General features: G+C 41.0%; 1 protein-coding gene across 3 annotated transcripts in view; it reads left to right on the forward strand.

Moving 5' to 3' along the window:
• The window catches only part of CEP85L (centrosomal protein 85 like), a 145,526-nt gene that overhangs the window by 20,588 nt on the left and 100,689 nt on the right, over positions 1–24,249 (forward strand). For 2 of the 3 annotated variants that reach the window (XR_004355905.1, XM_032682080.1), the window contains exon 1: positions 13,180–13,680. The exons of the other annotated variant lie outside the window; for it this stretch is intronic. Coding sequence is in view for 1 of the 2 variants with exons in the window: in XM_032682080.1 (XP_032537971.1) it covers positions 13,632–13,680 (49 nt within the window). In the remaining variant the exon portion in view is untranslated. Of the gene's footprint in view, positions 1–13,179; positions 13,681–24,249 lie in introns of those variants that run through there. 3 annotated transcript variants of the gene reach the window in all.

The following is a 24,249-nucleotide window of genomic DNA, read 5'->3' on the forward strand; positions in this document are numbered from 1 at the left end:
GAAACTTGAACTAAAAGTAATCTGTAGCTGGAAAATCTTTGTGATGGGCACTGTAAAATTCCAGCAAGATGGTTGAGTAGTGTAGTTTTTTCTTGTAAAAGACTTTTGGATCTTTGTTTTAAATGTGTTTAAACCATAAATGCTATTAAATTCTTGTTTTACTGCTCTTAGCACTTTCAGTGGTGCATCATTACATTAAGAGATGGGGACATGCCACTTTGACTTGATTATCATGGAAAACTTTGTCCTGTACTCCATCCAGAGCACAGAAACATGAGCTCTTCTGTACTGGTGAATATACTACAGAAGTGGGGCTACCGAGCTGTGTAGTGCCACCACCACGTAGTACAAGTAGGGAAAATATCTTTTATGACTGGGATGACACTCAGTCACTGGAAAAAAAATAAAGCTAAGAGAATTGGATCTTACTTAGGTAGTAGCTAAGTGAAAAGCTTCACCCAGTTCTGCTCAAACAGCTCCCTTCTACTCTTTTACTGAGAATCATTTTAGCTGAGATTGTTGGTGTGATCAACTAATTAAGCCAGACAGAAGCAGGCAGAAAGCCAAGACATGATTTTCATTTGCAGCATCTAGGTCTTGAGAAGTAAAATGTTAACATTGCTATCTTGTCACTTGGAAATACATAATTGTGCTTGAACTCTGTTTCACTATGGAAGGGTACTCTGTAAGTGGAATAGCAAGCCTTCCTAAAGGGAACAAGGACAGATCATGAAAAGGTACCCAAAGTAGCTGCTTGACTGGTTGTATTAATACCCAGGAGGGAATATGTCCATTACATTTTTTTCTGTGGCTTTCTATTGTATCTTTCATTTAACAGTGATCCATATACAAGGAAGGGTAAGGATAACGCAAATTGGAGGAAGGAAATAATTGTCTTTAAGCAATGTCCTTTTGCTCTCAGATTATTTGGGATTGTTTTCCCTCTCTCTCAGAAACCCCTGTGTATAGAGAGTGAGCAGGGTTGGCTGCTTGGTTTAAATTTGTCTTTGTCTTTTTACTGTGACAAAAAAGACAGCTTGTAAGCAAGTTGCAAAGCACTGAGCAAGGATGTGTTCTGAAGGACAGGAACAGCTGGGCCTTCTGGAGGCTCTGTAGTTTGCTGGGTAGTGTGGTCTCCAGGCCAATTTCACTTACAGTTCTATGTATGTGGATTATCAGCATATCCAGTTTTATAAGCTATTCCAAAGAGAAATTAGTATAATGTTACTCTCCAAACTTCCCTCTTACCGACTCCAAGATGAAGAAATTGTCTCTCCAAATCTGCAGGTTTTCAGAGCTTTCTTTCTTTCTTTCTCTTTCTTTCTTTCTCTTTCTTTCTTTCTCTCTTTCTTTCTTTCTCTTTCTCCTTCCCTCCCTTCCCTCCTTCCTTCCTTTCTCTTTCTCTCTCTTTCTCTCTCTTTCTCTCTCTTTCTCTCTCTTTCTCTCTCTTTCTCTCTCTTTCTCTCTCTGTTTCTCTCTCTTTCTCTCTCTTTCTCTCTCTTTCTCTCTTCTTTTTTTTTTTCCACTTCCTTTCTAAGTATTTCCTGTTTCTTTAAATTTCATTTTTGCCTTCCTTCTTATTCTCTCCATCTTCTCTTTTTTTCTGTCTCATTCTTTCTCTCTGTTTCTCATTTTCTAATTCTCTTTTTTATTCTCTTTCTGCAAATCACTACAAGTCTTATGGAAGAGATAGAAGACCTTTATGTTTTGTTTACTGATTTCCGAACACTTTATAGGATGAGAGTTCATGATCTAAATGCATATCCTGCTGATTGTTCTTTTGATCCTATGTGAGTTTAGAAAATGAGTCATCAGCTTGATTTCGAACACGACTGGGACCCTGAATGGATTTCAGTATGACTGCCCAGACTTTGCAAAAGCAAACAAGAAAAGAAAGACTTATCAATCTACTTATTTTTCTGCCTAATACATCAAAGAAAGCTTGAACAGTTTCTGAACTGAAGAGTTTTTGGGGAGAACATGAAAACTCTAAAACTTGATACTGACACATTCCCACTACTTCATAATACATATATATGTTTCTTTGACTTGTTATTTAGTGAGAACTGACAGTGTGCTTCATGCTGTTCAAGAAGCAAATGAAAATTCAGGGCCTCCTACCAGGAGCCTGCTTCTTATTTCTGAAAATCTAACTAAGCTTTAATTGTGGTCTGGAAGTTGATGTTATTTCAGAATTGTCTTCTTAATTTCCATCATTCCTATTCTGCAGATGTGGAAAATCTCTTTCTTTACTATATCTGCCATGACTCTCTTCATTACCATCTGCTAAGGTTCCAAAATCTGTTATAAGCTCGCTGCTAATTTCAACTTCCTTTTTTTTTTTTTTTGGTGGAGGGGGGGAGGGAGACCCACAAAAAACCCAACCAACAACAGAAAACAATCCATCTGTGTAGCTACTGAAGAACTTATCCTGCTATAACAAAGAACTCCTTTCAGAGATCCAAGCCAATACTTCTGCTTAGGTCAGCCAAAAGGAATTGTCTTTTCTTGGGTACATCCTATACTTTCCTCTTCTTTCCAAGGGAAAACAGTTTTCACTAGGCAAGCTGATACTCTGCCAGCCAGAAAAATCTGTGCTGTTTGAAAAATTAAAGCTGTCTTTAATAAAACGCTCCTTTCTAATATAACCATTCTTTCTCTACTAGTCAGCTGTGTAGTATTAAATTGTTCAGATAACAGTATTTAATAGTATTAAGAAAAAAGTAATTTTCTAGAAAGTGCAATATTTTTAATTTTGTCTATTCTTTGTCACTTTTTCTAATAGCTATACACAGCATAGAAGTAACTGGACTGTTAGGATTCTCCTTGTATATTTCTTAAGGAATTAAAACTGGTTAATAATAATGACATCACTGTTACAGCAAAATTAATTTTAGCAAAACCTCAGTTCACTAACCTATGAATAAACAATTCTGTGGGTAGTGAGTATATTCAGCATTGTCTAACATGGAAACATTAAAACTGGAGTGCCCTGGACTCACTTCCCAATTCCATAGTGGGTTGCTGTTCACCCAGTTTTCATCATCTTTGAAATGGCCACAACGGGACTTACTTCCACTGGTTTGAAAGTGATGTCTGAAAGTGTAAGGCAGAATAAGAGTGAAATATTTTGAGGAAGGGCTATATATCATGAAGGCCTGGAGGGACAGATATTTTACACCATCTCTTTGAAAGCCTCAACGCACACCCACACATGGATTGTCATGAATAACTTCAATGATGCATTTGCCAGCTACTTCTGCATATACTAGCAACCCACTAAATGAGTTGCCTACTCATTTGAGTAGTTGAACAGGGCTGAAGCTGTTGGCAGGGCCTGCATCAAAGCTGAAACATGATGAAAGGATTTGTGTCATGTGTACTGAACTGGGTAGGCCTGCTGCACACTCATTTGTCCTTCAGCAAATGCTACTTCCCGACACCATAACATGCTTACAGGGGCAGGTCTCTCTTCTGTGCTGAGCAGCAAGCCCAGCCAAGTCTGCCACTCTTCTGTTTAATCTGTAGCAGTGTGACCAACTGTCAAATCTCAGGAAATTCTGTGGAGCTGGCTTTGTATTTAAAAATAGAGCTGATAAGGGCGTGGGTGGGGGAAGAGCACATTCAGAAATCTGGCTTTTTGTTCTTCTTGAGCAGTCCCTCTCTTTCTCCTTTTCATAATTCTATGATTTTATGAAATTACTTTTCAAACCTTTACAAGTTGTTTGCAGCCCCTGCAGGTGTATCAAGCAGAGCATCCCCACAGACCAGTGCCACAAAGACCCCAAGCCATTGTCCTCTTCTGCACTTATATATTAGCTCTTGTATCTGCCTTGGTTTTTTTTGGTAAATCCAACCACAGCACTTCAGGGAGCTTGTAAGTCCATATTGTGTGGCTCTGTATGGAATCACCACCAGGCAGGGAGGACCTGCAGAATGCAGCCGGCAGTGTGTGCTGTGGAAATGTTTGACAAGGGTAAGATCCAGGGGCAGTAAAATCCTATATTGCAGTCACTATTTGGGATAGCAAAAAGAATTTCTGAGCAAAATCCTTGCAGCTGTAGATAAGGGTTGATCAGGACTCTACAAAAAACATCCATTTCAGTGACTGCTCACTTCTATTTTAAATAAATGAGTCTTTACCAAAGTAGTCTTTTACCATATGGTCCAGCAAAGTAGTCTTTTACCATATGGTATCACTGAGTACCTTTATATATTTCATGTAAAATTATATTTGGAAACCATATGAAAGATTATGCTAAAAAAACAGTAATAGAAAAGAAGGGACTTCATTAGATAAGGAAACACAATTCACAGCCTCTCAAGCTAGATAGCTGGATCTGTTAGATCTAACTTGGCTTACAAATTGACTTGCTAGTTCAATGGAACTTACTGTGTGTACTAACTTGTCTGCTCTTCCTAAAGAGGGAACTCATCTGCCAACATTTTCTTTGTATCTGTGTTCATCCAAATTTGAACTTGCAATAGATCATGTTTTGTTTGTGATGGAGCTCTGGGAGGGTTTCAATATATTTTTGTTCTTTGTAAATTTCACATTGGAAGCATGTACCTGATGGAAACAAAAATCTGTATTTTAGAACTTCTTTGTGCTTCAGAACTGATGTAAATCTTGCAAATCTTGCAAGGTGAAGTTTTGTTCTGAACATTCAATGTGCCTCATAGTGTCAATTTTTTCTGATGATTTTTTAATGCTACTGTAGAGGCAGTTTCAGCAATTAAAGTATGACACAGAAAATGCTAATTATAGACTTGAGTAAAATGGTTGGTAGTTTTTGTTTCACACAGCTCAGTTTTTCCTATTTCTGTGCAAGGGAGACCAGGTTTACTTAAATTGAAATGTATAAGCTCAAGGACTGTCTCCGTTTGAAGAGACTGGAATGTTTGCTAAGGAGGATGAGTTATGAGATAGACCAAACTCCTCTCTCTCAGCAATTGTAAATCCAAAATTAAGGGGCTCCATCAAGGAAGTACGGAAAAAAGGAAGAAATAACAGTCCGTTATTTAAATATATATGTATGTTGGCAAAAGACAGTAACAGAACACAAAAACAACTAGACAATAGTCCTGTACCCAAAAGTCCCCTTCAAAAAAAACCCACAGTCTGAATACTTCTCTGTCTTTAGCGCAGTTCTAATCACGGTTGGCAGGGGCGCTGTTGGATCACTGGAGGTGCAGAGCCTTGGGAATGCAGTTCTGCCAGCTAGATCTTTTGTAAAGCTAATTGCCCTCCTTCCCCCTCCCCTCTTCTTACAGTGGGGCAGGGGAAGGAAAATTTCCCCTTGGATTTTTAGAATCTATGACAAGGATATATAGCACTGAGTAGATATGATTATGTTCTACCTTCAGAGTTTGTAACACACTCCTAGGGTTTTAGATCTTTCCGTTTACTCTAGAGGTCCATTAAAGTCAACTTTCAGAGGTCATATTTTTATGTTTTAATTTTTGTATTCTTGCCTATCAGCAACATCTGAAAGCAGCAACATAAAAATGCAGCAAATATGTTTTGGGAATATGTGATTCAATTTATCATTTTTAAAAGTTAGTTCTTGAGTTCTACCTTTAATACAATGATTTTCTTCTGGGTTTTTTTGAGAGTTTATCCTTGCAGCATCCTTGAGACTGGATGTGGCACTTAGTGCCATGGTCTAGTAACCACGGCGGTGTTGGATCAAGGGTTGGACTTGATGATCTCAGAGGTCCCTTCCAACCCGGCTGTTTCTATGATTCTATGATTCTATGAATTATCTTCAAACACGGAAGTGAAAGACAAGTAGTATTTGCACTTTATTATAGCTGTCATCTTCCTTTTTATTCCTTTCTTATTTTTCCCGTTCTATCTGTTAACTGCGGCGGCTCTGCTAAGCGAGGATCTTGTCATGGTGACTGCTGGGGATCTATTCCAGCAAGGCCAACACCATGAAAGGTTCACTTATCATATGGTCAGTGGTATCATTGAACAAGGACTTCCATGAATGAAATGGTTTCACAGAGCATTCGTTGGAGTAGTGTACACATGGAAGTCTTGTGTATGACCGCCTCTTGCACTTTCTTAATACGTTTTTGTTGCTCTCCACTTTAGCTTCCTGCACTGCTTGTCATCTCCTCTTTCGGTATATTTTTCGTTCTTTGTAATTTTCACGTTGGGAGCATGTACATAATGTTGTTTTATAAGGATGCAGCCAGTTTCAAATTTTTAGTTAAGCTATTTATCTCTTCTACTAATGTATTTTGTTTAGGTCCTTCAAGCTCCTTTACCTTGTGAACAGATGACAATCATTTTTCCTTCAGAACCCAGGGGGATATTCCTATGATCTGGGTTGACCTTCTGATGCTTGGCTCAGAAGATAGGAACACCAAGAACTAAATGGCCAAAGTATAGAGCATATTTGTGTCATACTGTACTGCATTGACCAGAAACTTGGAAATATGATTCTTCAATTTCATTTTAATAGATTTAACCAGATATTCACGGTATTAGAACGGGACACCAATGCACTACATGATATGCAATTCTTAAACCACAGGATTCCTAAATGAGTGGCACAGTCCCCAGCAATTAAAGCAGCAATACTTAAACTTCTATGCTTCTTTTACTTATGTACATTTAAAGTTACATGCTCACTTAGAAGCTTGCTTTCTTGTTTTCTTTGTGACCAAAGATCAGGTTACATGTTTACTAAAACGCCTCCCAGATCAATTTGGTCACTCAAGTAGTGTGTTAAAAGTAGAACAATCTTACAGCCAAGCCAGAGCTGCAAAGTTACTTTTAATAAACCCTCTCGTCTGTGTTAATTTTAAGTCAAAAGCAAAACAGTCTCAGATACTGTGGTGGATTCGTACGTATGTCACATAGGAACCCTGAGGTCCCATGAAACAAATCTGATGAGCACTGTGGTCAGTAAAAACTAGTACGGTCCACTTGGTGCATTTCAGTCATTTTCTACCTTGTTGGGTGAACAGGGTCTGTCTAAAAATGTGTGTTCTAATATATATGTTTCTTAGTTTATTGTGAGAAGGATACAAGGCACAAGATATAAGCAAATTAGGCTTAGCAGAGTCAGGGATATCAAAATCAGAGTGTTTTCTACTGCTGCCTGTCCTGCACACTCTCCAGTTCCCAGCAGTGTCACAGCTGATGGCTGTTGGGAGTGGGCTGGTTCTGAGATATCTGCAGGGCGTGTGCTTGGTGGGTATAAAAGTGCTCCGTGAAACTGGATTTTATTCTACCAGCATAAAACACCCTGTCATTTTAGGCACAGACTTCTCACTGCTGAGAGAAAGCAAAGTAATACTGATACATTATTACACTATAATGTGTATAGAGAATTATTGTATTGTATTAGTAGTGAATTATTGTAGAATCAATGTCAGTGATTTTTGTAGAATAAAAATCAGTGGAGGAAAAAATGGGGTGGGGAGCTTCATGAAGTTATCGTATCTATGGTTAAAGCATGAAATAAATTTTTCCATCCGACTTTTACATGTGTGCATATGACAGCACTGAGCTGACTAAACTGAGTGCTGGCATAACTCCATTGACTTTACTGAAATTTCATCCCTTTGCAGCAATATTGGGTTTGGCTTAAACACAAATGACCAGATAATTTTCTGACTGGTAATGTTTATAGGTTGTATTTCTGACTTGGAGTAAACAAACGGCATAGTTTAGGCTATAAGCAGATAATGATGGCTACTTGGAAGAAATTTCCATATTCAAGTGTTCATACAATGTTGCATCCTAACTGGTTGTGCTGTAGTGTCTTTGGATTTCCTGTAACAGTTACTTGCAATTTAAAATTCTGATTTCTCTAAAGTTATATAATTCATCAGGGATGTTTGTTGCAAAAGGAAAACAGGATTTATTCCCTTCTGTGCCAAGGTGGAGAAGGACCAGGGAACGTGACTGCACGATCTGATCCATTGTTTCAGTGACTGCATACAAGGGGGTGCTTTTTGATTAACCTTTGAAGCAGGTAGGTTTAAATAGGTCAGGCTAAATGTTGCTTTGTGTTTCTGATACAGCAGTTACTTCACATTTGGGGTGGAGTTTAACATACATGAAGAAGCTTAAAAAAAATCTGCAAATTATTGTGTAGCAATATCATCCAATGCTTTATCCTTCTGCACTCACTTGTCTGTGTATAATACAGAGTGAAACAAGTCTGCCTTGAAGTAAAATGCCAACTATAAAAACTTGAGGACTGTCAGTGGCAGTTGGATTGAAAACCTGAACTGAAGCACTGCTGAGGCTTCTTCTGTTTTAACACAGAAAAGCAAATACAAAAAGAAGTTCAGTGTTTTCATAATGCCAAATTGAAAAGGTTTTAGTACAGCCATTGTGAAACTGAATTGTGCCTGCCTCATCTGATGACTGGTAGCACACTTATTTCATACCTCCATTTTCTTCATTTTATTGGTCTTTTTCTCTTAAAAATACCAAAGAATATTATCAATACTATTGATATATCATCACTTCTTATTCATTATTGCAATGAAGCTTCTAGACAGCAACAGGTCCCAAATATGGCCTTCATCAAATACTTCAGCATCATAATAGATGTAAAATATCACCAGGATGTCTCAGCCCTCTCTCTCAAGAGGATTTACAGCTAGCTAACTCATTTTGTATTAGAACTATTGTGGAAAAAATGGTCAGTGTTCCTAAAATGAGACTGTGTTCACAGCAAGTGAAGGGGATGAGTGGGCTCAAGAACAAGTGAACTGGAGAAACTCTAAAAAAGTCATCCAATGAGAGTAGGATAAACAATTTTTAAAAAATTTTTTTTTTAATGAAAGCATAATGTATTGCAAGGAAGCTGGATATTTCCTGGTGGGGACAGGGGAAGAGGTTCACTGGCTGCTCTGCTACAAGCACTTAAACTTTATAGGAAGCAACCCTGGAAGCCTGGGAGTAGAAGGCCTGCCTCTGGCCTGTAGTATTTTACATATTCTCTCAATCTCCTCTGGGTCCCACCCCTGCATATATTCTTCTTCCTGCATTATCAGAGTTGATGACACAAAGTTGATTTAGATCTCTTAGACTTATTTTAAATTCATATCACACACACAAAAGTGTAAAGTTCTGGACTCCAAAGGGTCTTTTAGCAAAGATGTAAAGAATTTCTCAGGTGAAAATCTGATTCTGAAACCCGAAACATTAAGAAGAGTGATATTTCAGGAGGCTGGTAATAAATCACAGTTACGGTAACAACAAGCTGCTTGGTTTGATCCTCTATCACGGTGTAAGCTGTTAGTGAAAGTGAGGTGCAAAGCAGATTCAAATCAATATCAACTTGTGCTCCTTTGTGAAAGATGCTCACTCCCATTTGCTTGTAGAAAAGGCAAAAATAAAAACATTGTGTACACTGTTTTTTCATGATGCCTGCTTTGCAGATATTAGGTGACACAGTTTATTGTTAATGCTGCACAGTGCACGCCATGTACTTTGAGTGAAACATTTCAGTCTTTTGTAGGCCAACCTGCCCCTACCAGCAGATGCGCAGTTTATTTGGTACATTAATCTGTTCTTAATTATAGTGCCACCCAATACAGTCTTGCGGTTATTTTTTTGGAAAACAGGAGGAATTGCTCTAAGGCTTCTTCAAGGCTGATAAGACTTTGCTAGGACACAGTGTTCAGCTGAAAAACTTGTGGGTGGAGGAAAAGGATTTCTGTACTTAGTGAAGCAACTCAATAATTGAACAATTGTGATTTTAATTTCAAAGTAATTTACAATATAGATGTGCTTGCAGAAATACCACTCTCGCTTTTTGATAGAATGCACACATGCTCGATGTCTTAATTAGATAGGGGAAATGGTCTGCATTCGCTTAGAACAATGTTTAGGTATTTAGCATTCAGGCTTTTTTAATAATCTTGTAATTCTATTAAATGTGAAAGCAAGTGCTTAGAATAAACATTGAACTTATTTCTGGCTTTAATAAAAAAAATGCTGCTTTCACAGTTATGCTTCAGCCTAATCCCATTTCGAGCATTGTGTTTTTACTCAGGGGAAAAAAAAAAAGGATGTGATTTCTAAACCTGGAGATAGATCACAAATCTAAGATGTGTTGCAATTGACCTTAATGAGACAGCATCTGCCTAGTACCAGTGCTTAAGCTCTTACCTTCTATTGTCGTTTTTTGTTCATTCTGCCAAGAAGGTGGAGCTTGTGTCAGAAAAAAAGAGGTGGGGAGAAGGCTTTTCAGACAATAAGAAATTGAGTCCATTCATTGTCTGGAGCATCAGATTTCGCAATAATTATCCAGGGATGCAGGCTGTTTCCACTTACCCTTGAGCATGTGTAAGGTTACATGAGTTTTCCCTTATATCATGCTGCTGTTTTCCATGAGTACTGAGACCTGTATACCCCTCTTGAGTGAGGCAGCACTGGAACACAGATTACTATGCTCCTAATTCTTATCAACCCAAGAGATGTAAAATGTGATAAGCTTAACAGTCGGACTTGATGATCTTAGAGGTCTTTTCCAACCGTAAGGATTCCATTATTCTATTCTAGTGCAAGTCACCTTGGTATGGGTACGCTCCCTTAGGCGTAGAAGGACTAAGGCATGAGTGAGGACTAAGGACCAGAGCCAGTACTACCCACCACCTCTGCACGGCTGAGCCTTGTAGGTGGGACAACAGAGACTTGCCAAGAAGAGGGACTTGGGATGTCCTCAGGGCCTGCTGCATTGCCAGGTTGAGATCCATATGAAAGTAGAGCCTTGCTTCAGCAGCATTAAATAGCACAAGCTCATCTCTGCAGGAGGTCCAAGCCAGTTGTTACACTTCTTCAAGAGGTTTTGGAAAATCTAAAGCAAATACTCCACCTGGTCTAGAACTGTGTACACAAGCAGACTGCAGACGCAAAACATTTCTGGACAGAGAATTAAGTATTAACAAGCTAAAATTTATTTATAGAGTAAAGCTACTGGCTTCAGTTTGGCCTAGTTTCCAGCCAGATACACTGAGATTATTTGTGGTGAAAAAGCTTTACTAATTACATTCAGTTTCTATAAAAATAACTTAAAATCCAATCAAAATGATAGATGTGTCTCAGGTTCTGTTATCTTACTGCTTGCATTCAATCATGTTTTTTTCCTTTCTGTTCTGAGCAGTAGCACCGTCAAAGCACAGATGCCCCAGCAGGGACACCTTGCAAGACACAGCCCTGCAGTTGGAGGTGATTCAGCCAGACTGCCTGGTTGTGTTCTGCTACCCTCATCTTGGCCTTTTCATCTGTTCTTTTTTTCCCTCTGCGGTGTAGTTCACAAGTAAACAGGAGACAGATAGGAAACTGTAAGGCTTCCATGAACGGCAATACCAAAGTACATAAAACCACTGCAGTGACACTTATTAGGGGCTAGAAGAACAGTTATCACACCTTTTCCAGGCATGCAGCATTCTGCGGTCATGATATGGCTCTGGGCTCCTGCAACTGCATTACAGGACAGCATCACAAACTCCAGAGCTCACTAGCCCTGAGGTAATTTTTGTTCTTGCCTGTAGCTAGATGCCTTCCCCCTCTTGATATTCAGCTTCCTTATAGCTCACTGCATCCTCCTGTAAATATGCTAAGTATTCATGTTTATCCAACAAAATAGTATGCAACAAATATTACATGCAGACAAGTCCTTTAAAGAGGTCTTGAACAAAGCTGTTTACATGTTTCTTGGTCTTGAGTGTTTTGCAAGATACTTTAGCTTTTATTCTTCCTTCTTATAGTCATGTTTATCTACTATAGTCTCTCTTGCAAACATTCTTCAATATTGAAGCTGGCTTCAGGGTTGAAAGGCTGGACAATTTCATTAAGGTGTTATCAACATTTATTTAGTTTCCTGCATTGGTGTTCTGCTGTAAGTCAGTGTGGGTTCTTGAAAATGTGTCTGATCTTTTATCATTCAGAGGACTTCAGGCTACACTCTGAAAGTTTTGACAGGATCTCCTGCAGTTTTAGTATTTGGTTTTTTAATTCAATATTTGCTAACTTTTTAAAGCCCTTGTTTCTACAACTCTACCTACAAAACACCCACTGACAGTTACACTCTGTAGCTAAAACAAGCTGGTGAGGAATGCACATCATGTCAGGTCTTCAGTGAGCGCATAAGGGCTTTATACAGACAAGAAACAGGAAGAAATAACAACATGCAGCAGTTCTACATGGTCACGCCAGTACTTCTGAGGTCTCTCTTTTACATTATGAATACTACCAAGCTAGGCATAAATAAAACATGACTTATGCAGAAATATAACATATAACTTTCCAAAGAGATAAAAGCTATTCTGTAATCATCAGCTACTAATTAAAAATGCATTGGGTCAGCAGGAACTGTTTGAACACAATTTTATTTATTGATTGTGAATGTTTCCATGTGAATACAGAACTGCTCGTGTTTCACTCACCTCCCCAAGCTGTCATGCCCATCATACTCTGCAGTGCTGTCTGAAGCATTGCTTTTCTTGGTGGTGGCGGGCTTTGTAATTTTGGGATAGTTATGCTGAAGTTAGAAGCTGTTTGAGTGTTTTCTCCTCCTCTTTATGTTTTTATCTGATGATGGAGACTGCTGAACACTTGTTCAGAAGGTAGTTTACAATGGGGACACTGGGCTGGCAGATGCAAGCAACAGTAACACGATGGTTGCTATTGCACAAATATCTCTTGAAGTGTTTGGAGCAGACTCAAAGCAGCTTGGGGCTGGAGGGGGCCTTTTACCGAGTTTGAACTATTGCTGATAGGAGCGTTTTGTTCCCAGTCCCGTGGCTTTAACTTTTATGATGCTTTTGCTGGAACTGATCGTTTAAACGAATGTTACCGTTCTTCTTTATTTCCACTTCGATTTTTTACTAAAACAAAAAAAAGTAGAGGAAAATTGTGATTTTATTATGAAGTCTACTTAGTAAAGTCTGCGCGTAGTGGCCTTGGGTATTTCCAGTGCCGCAACTCTGGAGTCAGGCGTTTCACCCTCCTTTCCCGATTGCCTTCACCCCACGCCGAGTGCTGTCAGTTCGGCGCCTTGCCCGGTGACAGGCACACGCCGCTGCCCACCGGCCCTTCCCGAGCGGGCGGGACGCGCGGGTCCCGCGGGCGGACGAGGGAGCGAGAGAAGAAGCCCGAGCCCAACGGGAGCCCCCGAACCTCCTCTGCGGCCCCGGCAGAGGGCTCTGGGGCCCGGGCGGGCGGGATGTTGCGGGCTGTGCGGGGCTGGGCCGGTCGGACTCTCCCCCCGCCGCAGCCCCTCGCCGCCGCTCGCCCCGTGGGCCGGGTTATGTAAGCGGGCGCCCCCGAAGCAGCGGCAGCCGCAGCAGCATCTGCGGCGTTCCCGCCCCTGTCTCCGCCCCGCTCCCAGCGCTAGAGAGGCAGGAGGCGGCAGCGGCAGCGCAATAGAGCAAGTTTTGTCTCCTACGAGGGGGCGGCGAGGTCCCACGGCCCTCGGCAGTGCCGGCACCATGGCCGCGGCGCCTCTGGGGCGGGCAGCAGCTCCCGCCGCGGCGGCAGCGCCCCGCTGAGCTCCCCGGGCAGCGGGAGCGGCCGCCTCCGCCGCCCCTCCGGGCCGCCCGCCCGCCCGAGAGCGGCGGTCCCCCGGCCCGGCCCGGCCCGGCGCGGCACCATGTGGGGCGGGCTGCACCCCCAGCCCGGCTTGCGCGGCTACAAGGCGGGTAAGGAGCGCTGAGGAGGGAAGGGAAAGGAATGGGGCTGGGGCCGGGGCCAGGGCCGGGGGGAGGCACATGGGCCCCGCGCCGCTTCCCCTCCCCCGGCCCGGCCCGGCCCGGCTGGCTCCCTCCCGGGTCCCCACAGGAACGCCTGAGGAAATGTCTCCCTTCCCACTGCGGGCGGGAAGCGGCGCGGCCCCTTCCCCACACCCGGCTCCCAGAGGGGGGACGTGGCGCCCGGAGAGGGTGCGGGGCCGGCCCGGTGGAGAGGCCGATTAGGCGTCAGCGGCATCGGGCCGGCCGGGGGCTCAGCGCTGCCTTAGCTGGACCTTGCAGCGGATGATAAAAGCTGAGCTTAACCTACATAATCCGTTTCCATGTTTCGGGCTTTCGTTTCCCTCCCCGATTTGTTAGTATACCCTTAGGCAGAGACTGGAAGCGTGCTTCTCTTGATGCTTTTTCGCTTTAAATTTAGACCGCAACAAATGGGTCGAGTCCTATTTTACCTTTTTTTCCCCCACCACTTCGCTGTCTCTGGATTAATTAGAGCCTAGTTCCTGCGGGTTGGCAGGGATGCGTTGATAGGTTAGTTCTTGGAGTTAGGTTGTTCCGGGAGAGACACCTATCTGTGAGCGATGGGCTGACTTTCCGCCCGTCAAGGCTGTCAAACGGGAGGAGGAAAACTGGTGAATTGGCTTTAGAGCCGTGTGAACATTGCTTTTGGGCAGGTGAGGCAAGGTACTGGCTCTTTTGGATGCTCTTTTCAGGGTTTGGAAATACTACCAACTATATCACCTTCTGGCAGAGCTTCTGCAAATATTTTGTCATGTTTTGATTTATTGAAGCAATTGATCGCAGTGGAGGTCTGTGATTTGGCTCTGCCATTGCAAGTGCAAAGTAGTGCTGTTGGAGTAATTTTTTCGCTTCAGAAGTTTGGGTTTATGTTTTAATGTTGAGATTGCAAAACATGACTGTATAACGTGTATATGGTTAGTTGACATATGTAAATAGCGGGATTGTTTTGCTTTCGACTGACAGGGTTTTTCTTGCAAATACAAGAGCTGCTAAGACGTTCTCAGCAGCTGCCTGAATCTCTACAAGTAGGCTAATGTTCATCCCTAGAAGGTGAAAGAAGACATTGTTCCTTTTTTCTGTACTGTGATTAAGTTATTAATTTCTGTGTATAACACGTTCACCTCGTTGAAGCCTTTTTATTTTTTTTTTTAATTATTCAGTGCTTCCTGCAAAAGAATGGAATTACATTGTCTTTGTGCTACAGCTTGCAAAGATAGTGGATATTCTGAACAGAGATTTCAGTTACTTTGATGGAAACTGCAGGAATTTAAAGTTTTTCAATTCTTGATTATTTGTGTTTAGGGCAGGAATATTAAAAGGTTATGCCACAAGCGTACTCTGACACTAACTTCAGACTGTTGCAAAGTTTGCTGATGTTTGTTTTCCATTAGTTTCAGAAAACTTTAGATTGTGCCTCTTGGTACAGTGTCTTTCCTTTTGTTTGGGGTCAAATGAAGTGTTTTAATACTGTGTTGAATTTGTCAGCAATTCTGATTGGTGAATTATTGGATGAATGTTTTACTTTTGCATGTTTGTCAGAATGGTCTTTAAGATTCAAGAACAAATTTTCTATGTTGCTTTTCCCTCCTCTCCAGTCCTCTCATTCCTTTGGAACTTGTATTAACCCAAAGTATTTAATATATGTTTATCTGTAAGCACTAGAAGTGTAAGGTAGCAAAACTGGTAGAAAAACATCTAATTTGAGATAAGATTAACAGAAAGTAGTGATTAATTAGAAAGCAAGTGGGTGAAGGTTTAACCTTGAGATATCATCTGTGCACTATAATTTCCAGCATAGGAGTCGCCTCCTTCATCTCTCTTACTGGGAAAGAGTCGAGAAGCTCTTTTGTGAGGTTTGTAATCTGTCTAAAGCAGTGGAAGTTAATTAGCTCTATGCAGGTATTTATTGAAGGGATGACAGCTACTAAGATCCTGTTATTGCCATGTTAGATTTTTTTTTTTTTCAAGGAAGCTGTCCATTGGAAAAGTATTTTGTAGCAGAACAGGAGCATCCTACGAGGAAGCAGAAGTTTAAGAACTTATTTTTTAAGCTGAAGGAATTTTTCTTTTGTCAGGATATGTTTAATTCTTTAATGGCAACTACTTGCTATAGATTCTGATTGATGTGGGAGCATAACAGTAACTTCATAACTGTTATTAAACTGTATTTATTACTGAAAAGTGTTCTGTTTTGCTAGTTGTACTCTAGTTATCTATGGATATATGTATTTAAAAGTCTTAGTTTTGTTGAAAATCTTAAAGTTCCCTTACAAAGCTAGGTGCTTACTGAAGTATTCTATTTACACAGGGGAATTACCAGTTTTTCAGTAATAGATGCAAATTAATTCTGGTTATCTTAAAATGTAACAGGCAAGAACACTTCTTGGGGCATATTTTGTTTGTGGCCTTCAGTTTTATTCTCTTTTCTAATTTCCATATTGTTCCTGCTTTTTGGTTCAATGGGAGTGCATTCTCTGAAAACAAGTGTGCTTGTCTTGTTTGCATCCCGCTGGAATTTTTTTTAGATAGGTGCTTCTTGTTTAATCAGTGAATTTAATGACAAAGTTTGCTGCCCGTGCGAAATAAATTCAGCTTCTTACAGTCTCAGTGCCTGTCCTGAAAAATTAAATTGCTATTTTTGGAATGTATATGATTGACCTAGTCTTTCAGTCTTCTTGTACACATGTAACTGTTTATGAAACCCTTATACCTCTATAAAGACAGCAGTTTGCCATGTGCTGCAGGAATTTAAATAACTGCAGTGAAGGGCATGCAGCATTTTAATCCATTTGCTTATTAATCTAGACCAGCCTTTGAAATGCACACTTGGTTAATAACTCTTTTAAGACTATGAAAGTGTTCGTCTAGATGTGTTTTACCTCTGGGGCATGCAGTCATTCAGTTAGGCCATGTGTGTCCAACAGATGCCTGTGGAAAGTGAAACCAGCACACTTTAAAATGAAATGACAAGTATTTATTACTTTCAGTAAACTGTGCCACCTCTAGTCAGGCTTCTCTCCACTGTCCAATATTGTCTATTGATAATAATGGACATCAAAAAGATATTATTGACACTCCCTATAAACAGTGGCTTGCATCCCTCTGCTTCTGGAGCCCTGGCCGTGTGGTTTGCCCTGTGTTCTTGTACTTGAGCCTTATTGGCAGCATGACACACGGGGATCTGAAAGATTATTTAATGATGTCACAAGCAAAATGTCAACAGCAATAAGGTCAAAACAGTTTGTGGGGCACTACCTTCTTGGGGTACCCATGGGCTTCACAGGCAGCTTCCTAACAGCTGGCGTGGGGAGGGTGCAGCTGATGACGCTTGTTTTCATTAGTGAGGTGGGGGAAGGGACAGAAATCCAGTGGGTTTGTTTCTGTAACAAGTTTTCTTAGTCTTCTGTTGGAGATCTGCAGCTGGGGATGTGACAGCTCTTGGAATATCTTGAGAAGGCAGGTTTATCTTTATGGGCTAGGCAAAGCAATAAATGGTGAGTTAGTCCACGTGTAGACTTCAAATTGGTTACCAGTTATAAGCGTATATATACGTTTGCATATGGTGCATTGTAAAGACTGATCACCTGAGCTTAAAAGTGTGTGTTCCTGCTGCTAGAATGGCCTCTGCTGTCTTTCACAGATCACTGTGAGGTCAAATGACATTCTGTGTTTGACTGATGGTGAACAGGAGCTACTTACTTCCCTTCAGAAACAATGCCTTTGTTTTTTCCTCCCTCCAGGCAATTCACTTTTATGGATGTAGCATCTACTCTTTTAGTGCATGCAGAACATGTATGTCTTAACTGCTTGGCACAAGAAGAGAGATGGATGTGAGGGTATATTATAGTGTTGGTCTTGGGGCTTAGGAGTTTTTCTGATCTCTTGTACGTTAAACATTTACTCACTGAATAGTAGACCTGTGTTTGCGGTAATTCTGTGCTTTTGAAACTTTACTTAAAGGAAGTAGTAATTAATGTAACGATTTTGAGAAGAATGCATTAATTTTAAATGGTTGTACAGAATAAGGATATAGTAAAAAGCAGCCTGAGCCATCACATCTGCCCTAGGGGGTGGTGATGAAGGAAGTACTAGTAGGATAAGAGCATCTGTAGCTTTTCAAAAGAATGTCTAGGATTTATGTCCACCAAATATTGATTCTTACAGTTGCAAATTATTTATGCTAAGATTTTAGTTGGGCGTTTAATACCTGTTAAAGAACCCATGTGTTTCAAGATATGGAGCACTTGCCAAATACAGTAAGAGTACATGGTGGTAAGAACAGCTGGAAGCCTCCTAAATTGCACGACTTGAGGTTGTATCCAGAGGTGGTCATCTGCCATTGTTGGAAGCAAAGTTTGTTCACTGTAGACAAGTTACTTAAGAAGAGAGATAGTGCTACACTCGTTCAGTGTCACCTGCTCTGCCTTCTGTACTCTTTGGATGCTTGTTTCTATCATACAACTTGTCTGTGGTTTAATAGTTGGAGAGTTTAGCTGATTTTCAATTCCTGTGCTGATTGTTCTTTGGCTGAAAAAGTGCTGACTTGGTTGTAGTTGTCAGTAGCCTCTCAGATGCCCAAATACATCTTGAAGTTGTACACTGACAATGAGACAGTCTGATTGTGGTTGTGATTAGCTTTAAAACGCATTCAAGTGTATTCACTGTGTAATTCAAAAAGTGGCTTTCTCACTGGCTTCTGCCGTGGGTTAGCCATGGCTGGCTGCCAGACATCCACCCAGCCGCTTCCCACTTGCCTTGCTCAGCGAGACAGGAGAGAAAACAGGGTGGAAAAGCTTGTGAATTGAGAAGACAGAGAGATTGTTTTTCCTGTGACAGTAGCTGGCAAGTGGACTTGACCATGGCGTCAGTCCATGTCAGCTCCTATTCATGCTCTTTCCTTGTGCTATTGCCTTGCACCAGCCTGATCTCTCTAGGGCCTTACAGGGAATCTCTGTGCAGGTGCTTGGAGCTCCTGTTTCTCCTCCTCCCCTCCTGCTCTCACCTCTGGGCTCACAGGGCTGTTTCTCGCAGTTTTTCCACCCTCACTCATTGCTTCTGGACTGTGTTTTGCTCTTTCTTAACAAACGCTTTCTCCGCAGTGTTGCTATCGTGTTTGTTGGGTTGAGCAGTGCCCTGAAGTGGGTGGCTTGGAGCTGACTGGAACCAGCTGTGTCCAACCTGGTGCAGCTCTGGACACTCCTCACAGAGGCTGCCCTGCAGCCCCAACCAGCGTGTGGGCACCTGCAACCCCCATAAAATTTCTTCATAAAGGTCATTGTGTTTTCCTATTTCTTTCAGTAGACCTCGAATAATACTATATATAGTGTCATGAAGTTTATTCCTGCCAACACTGGCGGATGGTATGGGAAGGTGTACTGAAGTATAACAAGGTCCTGGTGTCTGCCATAGGCTCCTACATGAAGTTTCTTGCTGTCTGGGGCAAGTTGAGGAGATACTGAATGTGGCAAGTGGGAAACTCAGATCAGCTGCAGAAGCACAGAGGTGAATGGCTGGAGAAGAGGAGGAGAACATGCAGCAGAGAATAACTCGTGTAAATATGCTCACAAGTGTCTTAGTCCTGACATATCATCCCTTGTGTTTCCTGAAACTGCTGAGACCTGTGGAATTGCCCCTGGGGATGCAATGCGAGCTTTCCCTGGGCTCTCCGCTCCACAGCATCTGCCTTGGTTGCCTGGGCACAAACATCCTATTGATTGCACAGCCACGCTCAAGTGACCTATTTTTCTGCAGCCAGCCATGCCATAAATGACACTGCGTCTTTCTGTTCCTCATTCCACAGGGATCTTTGCTGTTTTTTGAGATTCAGCTGGCCCATCTGTGAAAGGAGGAACTAACACAAATAAAAGAAGGTCGAGTTTAGAGAATTTTTTTTCTCTCTTCTTTTAAGATGTGATAGTCCCTGAAATGTGGGGAAATGTGGCAGGTAAACCCCTTCTTTTTCCTGAAGGGGTGCATGTGGGTGGATTGCAGGGCATGATTTTATTTTACAGGTAAGATAATCTAGCGTGTAGTTGCTCCCACCTTTCTGCGTACCTCTGCTCATGTATCCTTATTGCATCCCATGTGCCCACTCTAGCACTTGTTCAGCCTTACAGCAAGCAAAGTGGGGAGGCTGGACCAGGAAAATGCTGAAATTAAATACTGAAGGGGAGGGGTTACAGTTGCCTGACCCTGGTGTCGGAAACCTGACAGGAATCTGTCAGTTTTACTGCAGGAAGCATCTGCACTGATATCAGGCAGATGTGGAATATTTAGAGTCAAATCAGCTCATGGAGAGTGGAAAAATCTCCCAGCATAGTCTTGGTTTGCTGCTGCTGCTGCCATCAGGAAGTATATAGTTAATCCTCAGGCTTACCATGAAGGCCAAGGAAGATTAAGAGTGAGGATCAGGAAAAAGTGACATTAATTCCGTTGGACAGCGTAACTTCCACCAATTAGTGGACTCACATACAGGTTTAAACAAGTCCAGGATAATGGGTAATGACTGAAGTAGTAGTAGGAGACTATCTCAGTCCTGCTAAAGAAGGGCAGTGCCAGTAGTGTCAACGAAAAGTCATAATTACCTCTTCATTAAAATACTTGAAGTAGACTTAGCAAATACAAGTAGAAGAGCAAAAGATGCTTTTCAAACTTTTAGCTTCCTAGTACGTTAGAGACCAGTGGTGTGGTATTCGGACAAGAAACATTCTTGAATCATCCTGGAGTCAGATCTGAGATTCCTTATAAGGTATCCTTATGTTTTTTATGTTTCTTTTATGCCTGTTGTAGCATAGTTTCCAGATGGTGTGGAAAGCTGCAACTTTTTCAAATGTTTCAGAATAAATAAGACTTTTCTTATTTTAAGTCTTATCTTTTTTATAAGATGGTATCTTCTCTCCCAAATGCCTACTCTTCAGCAAAGCTATTTATACCTTTTGGCAATTCTCAACCTTTGGAGGCATGCTTATAGTTGAGAATTAATGCTTTGTATAAAAGTTCAATGACAAACACTGATCAAAGACCTGATGGTTCTGTGGGTAATAAGAAAAAAAAGTATGAAGTGTAGTGACCCAGCTGAAAGCACAAAAAGACATTGGAAATACCATTACTTCTAACTTTATTCCTTTTGCTAGTTTGGAAAGACAAAGATAACAGTTACAGTCTTAATTCTTCCTGTTCTCTCCGTCATCTGAAACACCAAACCGATTGAATAAGGACTTTTGTGTGGCTGATAGAATTATCGTAGTGTAAAGTTTTACACATTAAAAGCGGTTGTAGTTGGGTAGACAGAAAGACAAGAAGTACAAGTTTTGAGTGGAATTATCCTGGGTTGATGGTGTATTGTGTGAAGGATTTTTTTCTTTTTATCTGGTACTTTTTAATTTTCAGGGTGTTGTCTGTCCTTATATTGAATAGGTGTTAGTGGAAGGTGAAGAGCTAAGTGAGGGGAAGAGTTGTGCTCTGTGACATGGGCATTGGAAGTTTGTAAGGAAAATCTCTTAATGACTTACAGGAAGGAAGCAGTTCATCCTTTTAACCCAAATGTAATAGTGTGGGAACTCCTTTACATGATGTGCATACTTCTGTTAGCATGCACTAAAACTATAGCCTGGAGGCTCAGTCTCTGGTATGTTCCTATTAAAGATGCTGTTGTGTGTGTAATGCACATTAGACTTCTTTGACAACATTAGGATTTTTTCCATTGTTTTTCTTAAGCAAAATATTTCAGTGAAATTTTATTTTGTGGGAGTCTCTGTCTTCACCATTTATTTTGGTGTCGAAGGTACCTTCAGATCTGATATTTGACTACAAGGAGGAGAGAAATTATTAACTTTTTTTTAAAAGTAAGGCTGCTAAACTCCTTTATTTGATCCACTTGGAAAGTTTGGGAGCTGTTTAAAACCATTTAGTGTTTTTTGACTCATTCTAGCAGTTATGATCACTTTTCTCCATGCATAGAAGAGATTGAATTAACTCTTTAATCAGAAAGAAGGAGAACAAAGGTAATTCTGTAAGAAAAATGTTACAATGACAAACAACTTGGAGAAAAGCTTACCTGATTATGGTTTTAAATACCAATAAAACTAAGCTGTAAGAAGGGGTGAAACATAAATGGTAATCTGTGATCAGTAGCGCTTTTTTTTTGATACAAAGATGCAGCTGATCAACTACAAGTGCACAGCTTTTTTGTCAGACCCTAGGAAGTGACTGCATGTCCTGAGGGCTTACTGTTCAACATTTATATTAACTTTAAGCATAATTTAATGTGTTTATTTTCCTGGATGTTCCCCTCTTCCTATTGTAATTGATAAACTTTCTAAGTTTAAAAGGTAGCTTTCTCTTCTGCAGTTTCTATATGGAAGTGAATGGAAACTAAAAATATAATTTTGTGTTTCTGTGGGGTGAATAGTGCATTGAGTCCGAAGACAAACACGCAAGCCAGCAGAGCAGGCATGAGGTAATAGATGTGGTCTGTGTGCCAAATGTGAAATAAGAAACATCTGCAGTTTGTATTTTGATGTTCTGTTTTATGCAAATGCTCTATCTGGAAGCAGGAAACTCACAGGAGTGCCATCAACAATTGGACTGAGTTTTTGGTCTTGCTTCTGTGATGAAATGAAAGCAAACCTCTTTCTTTCCTGAGGAGGGTTGGAATTTAATCACTGAGTTGATGTTAAATAACTACAGCTAAATGCTGTGTGTGTATAAATTATAAAGTGTGTTAAGAATTTGAGTTCTTGTTTTATGTGCTTTCTAGAGTGGAAATCAGGAAGGCAGAGCCCATACTGTGTCAGTCTTAAGGATTTTGCTACCTTTTTAGATAACAGAATGCTGTGTTGAACACAGCTTTCTGCTAGTTGAACAGATTTTGTCCTCCTCAGTGTAGCCAGCCAGAGATTTATGCCTGTCTCGCTCCAGTTTAGAATGAGCCACAATGTGCAATTTGGCAGTAGTATAACCCTAGTTACTACCTAATTGCTGAGAGGCCTCAGACCTGTATGTTCCCACTCCCTCCTTGGCGCTGCTTCTTGTCTGACCCCTTGCTGAGCAAGCTTAGGAAATCAAATTAGCAGATAACCTTTTCCGTAAGCAGGAACAGTTTGTTCCTGAACCCCTTTCTGTGGGCTCTGGAGTGGCAGGGCTTATGCTGGGCAAGCAAAGGCGTCTGCGAAGGGTGAGCAGCCTTTGTGTAGCAGCTGACCACAAGATCCAGCCAGCTCTAATGTCAAACGGCGTTCTCAGCTCAAACCCATTTTAGCCAGCGGCATAAGCTGGCCAGCTGGACTCTTTGATGGAAAGACAGAGCTGTGCACCTCTTACTTTCTATAGACACTGGTGTGGGGGTTGATAGACGGTGAGCTACCTGATTATGTCTTTAAACTGCCTTGGCAAGATTTTCTAAAGCTCATCTATCAAAATGACGCATTTATTATTCTTAGTTCCCATTGTTCCTTCTAAATCACACACGTTCCCGCATGGGATGCCTTGTAACTTGTTGTCGTACAGTCCCGTACACGTTTGTAAAGTTACAAAAATAGGACCTTGTGAAGGTTCACACTGAAATACTGTTTTGTGCAGAAGACAAAGGCTTTATAGCTATAATTATCTATGATGAGAGGTTGTGCATTGAGCCGCTTCTCTAGGGGAGGAAAAACGAAACTGTTTAACTTTTATTAAGAAATTTGAGATGCAAAAGAAGCCAGAGATTTGGCTTCTTTAAATTAGGCTCTCAAGAAATTGAAGCACGAGTTTATGTTCCTTAAAATATGACCATAGCTAGGTTTTTGTAATTGATGTTGCCAATCACATGTATATGTATTTTGAGGATTTTCTTCTTTCTCTCCTACTTTAATTTTTCTCCTCTACTATTTTATGATGTTTTTCTCTCTCTCTGGTAAATGAATTCTTTTCCACATTAATAATATAGAGGACAGGTATGGGCCTTTGTAATACCAGGCAGTGTGTTATCAGGCTGTACAAGTAAAAATGTTGATAAAAAAGTCTCTCTCTCAATATTCTTCTATTTAAACTCTTGCATTCCTGTTTTTCTTTTCCTGCTTCCCTCTATATCTGTACATTTTTATCTTTCTGCATACTTAGGATTGCTCTAATCGGTTTCCAAATGAAAAACTAGAACTTGGTTAAATAGCTTGCGGGCTCTGTCAAGAAAGCACTCTAATATGAGTGCTCAGGATGAATCATACTTTAGCTCTCTGACACTGTGCTCTTGAGAAACTGAAATGTAAAAATTCAGTTGTTCAGGGCTGTCATTTCATCCCGCCTTACCCGGCTTCTTATTGCGCTTAGAGTAAACTGCATCATCCACCTACTCTGAGCTGCATTCATGTGAGAGGAGGGGCTAAGGCCTTCTGGTATCTGAGTTCATGGCCAGCTGGTAAAGCTCTGAGCTTCCACCACCTCCAGAGCGTTTGTGAAAAGGATCCTGAAATGGTCATCTGGCCACCTTCCCTGAAAGTCTTAGAAATCCTCTCTCTCCAC

Source organism: Chiroxiphia lanceolata, chromosome 3, assembly GCF_009829145.1.
Source record: "Chiroxiphia lanceolata isolate bChiLan1 chromosome 3, bChiLan1.pri, whole genome shotgun sequence".
Lineage (NCBI taxonomy): Eukaryota > Metazoa > Chordata > Aves > Passeriformes > Pipridae > Chiroxiphia > Chiroxiphia lanceolata.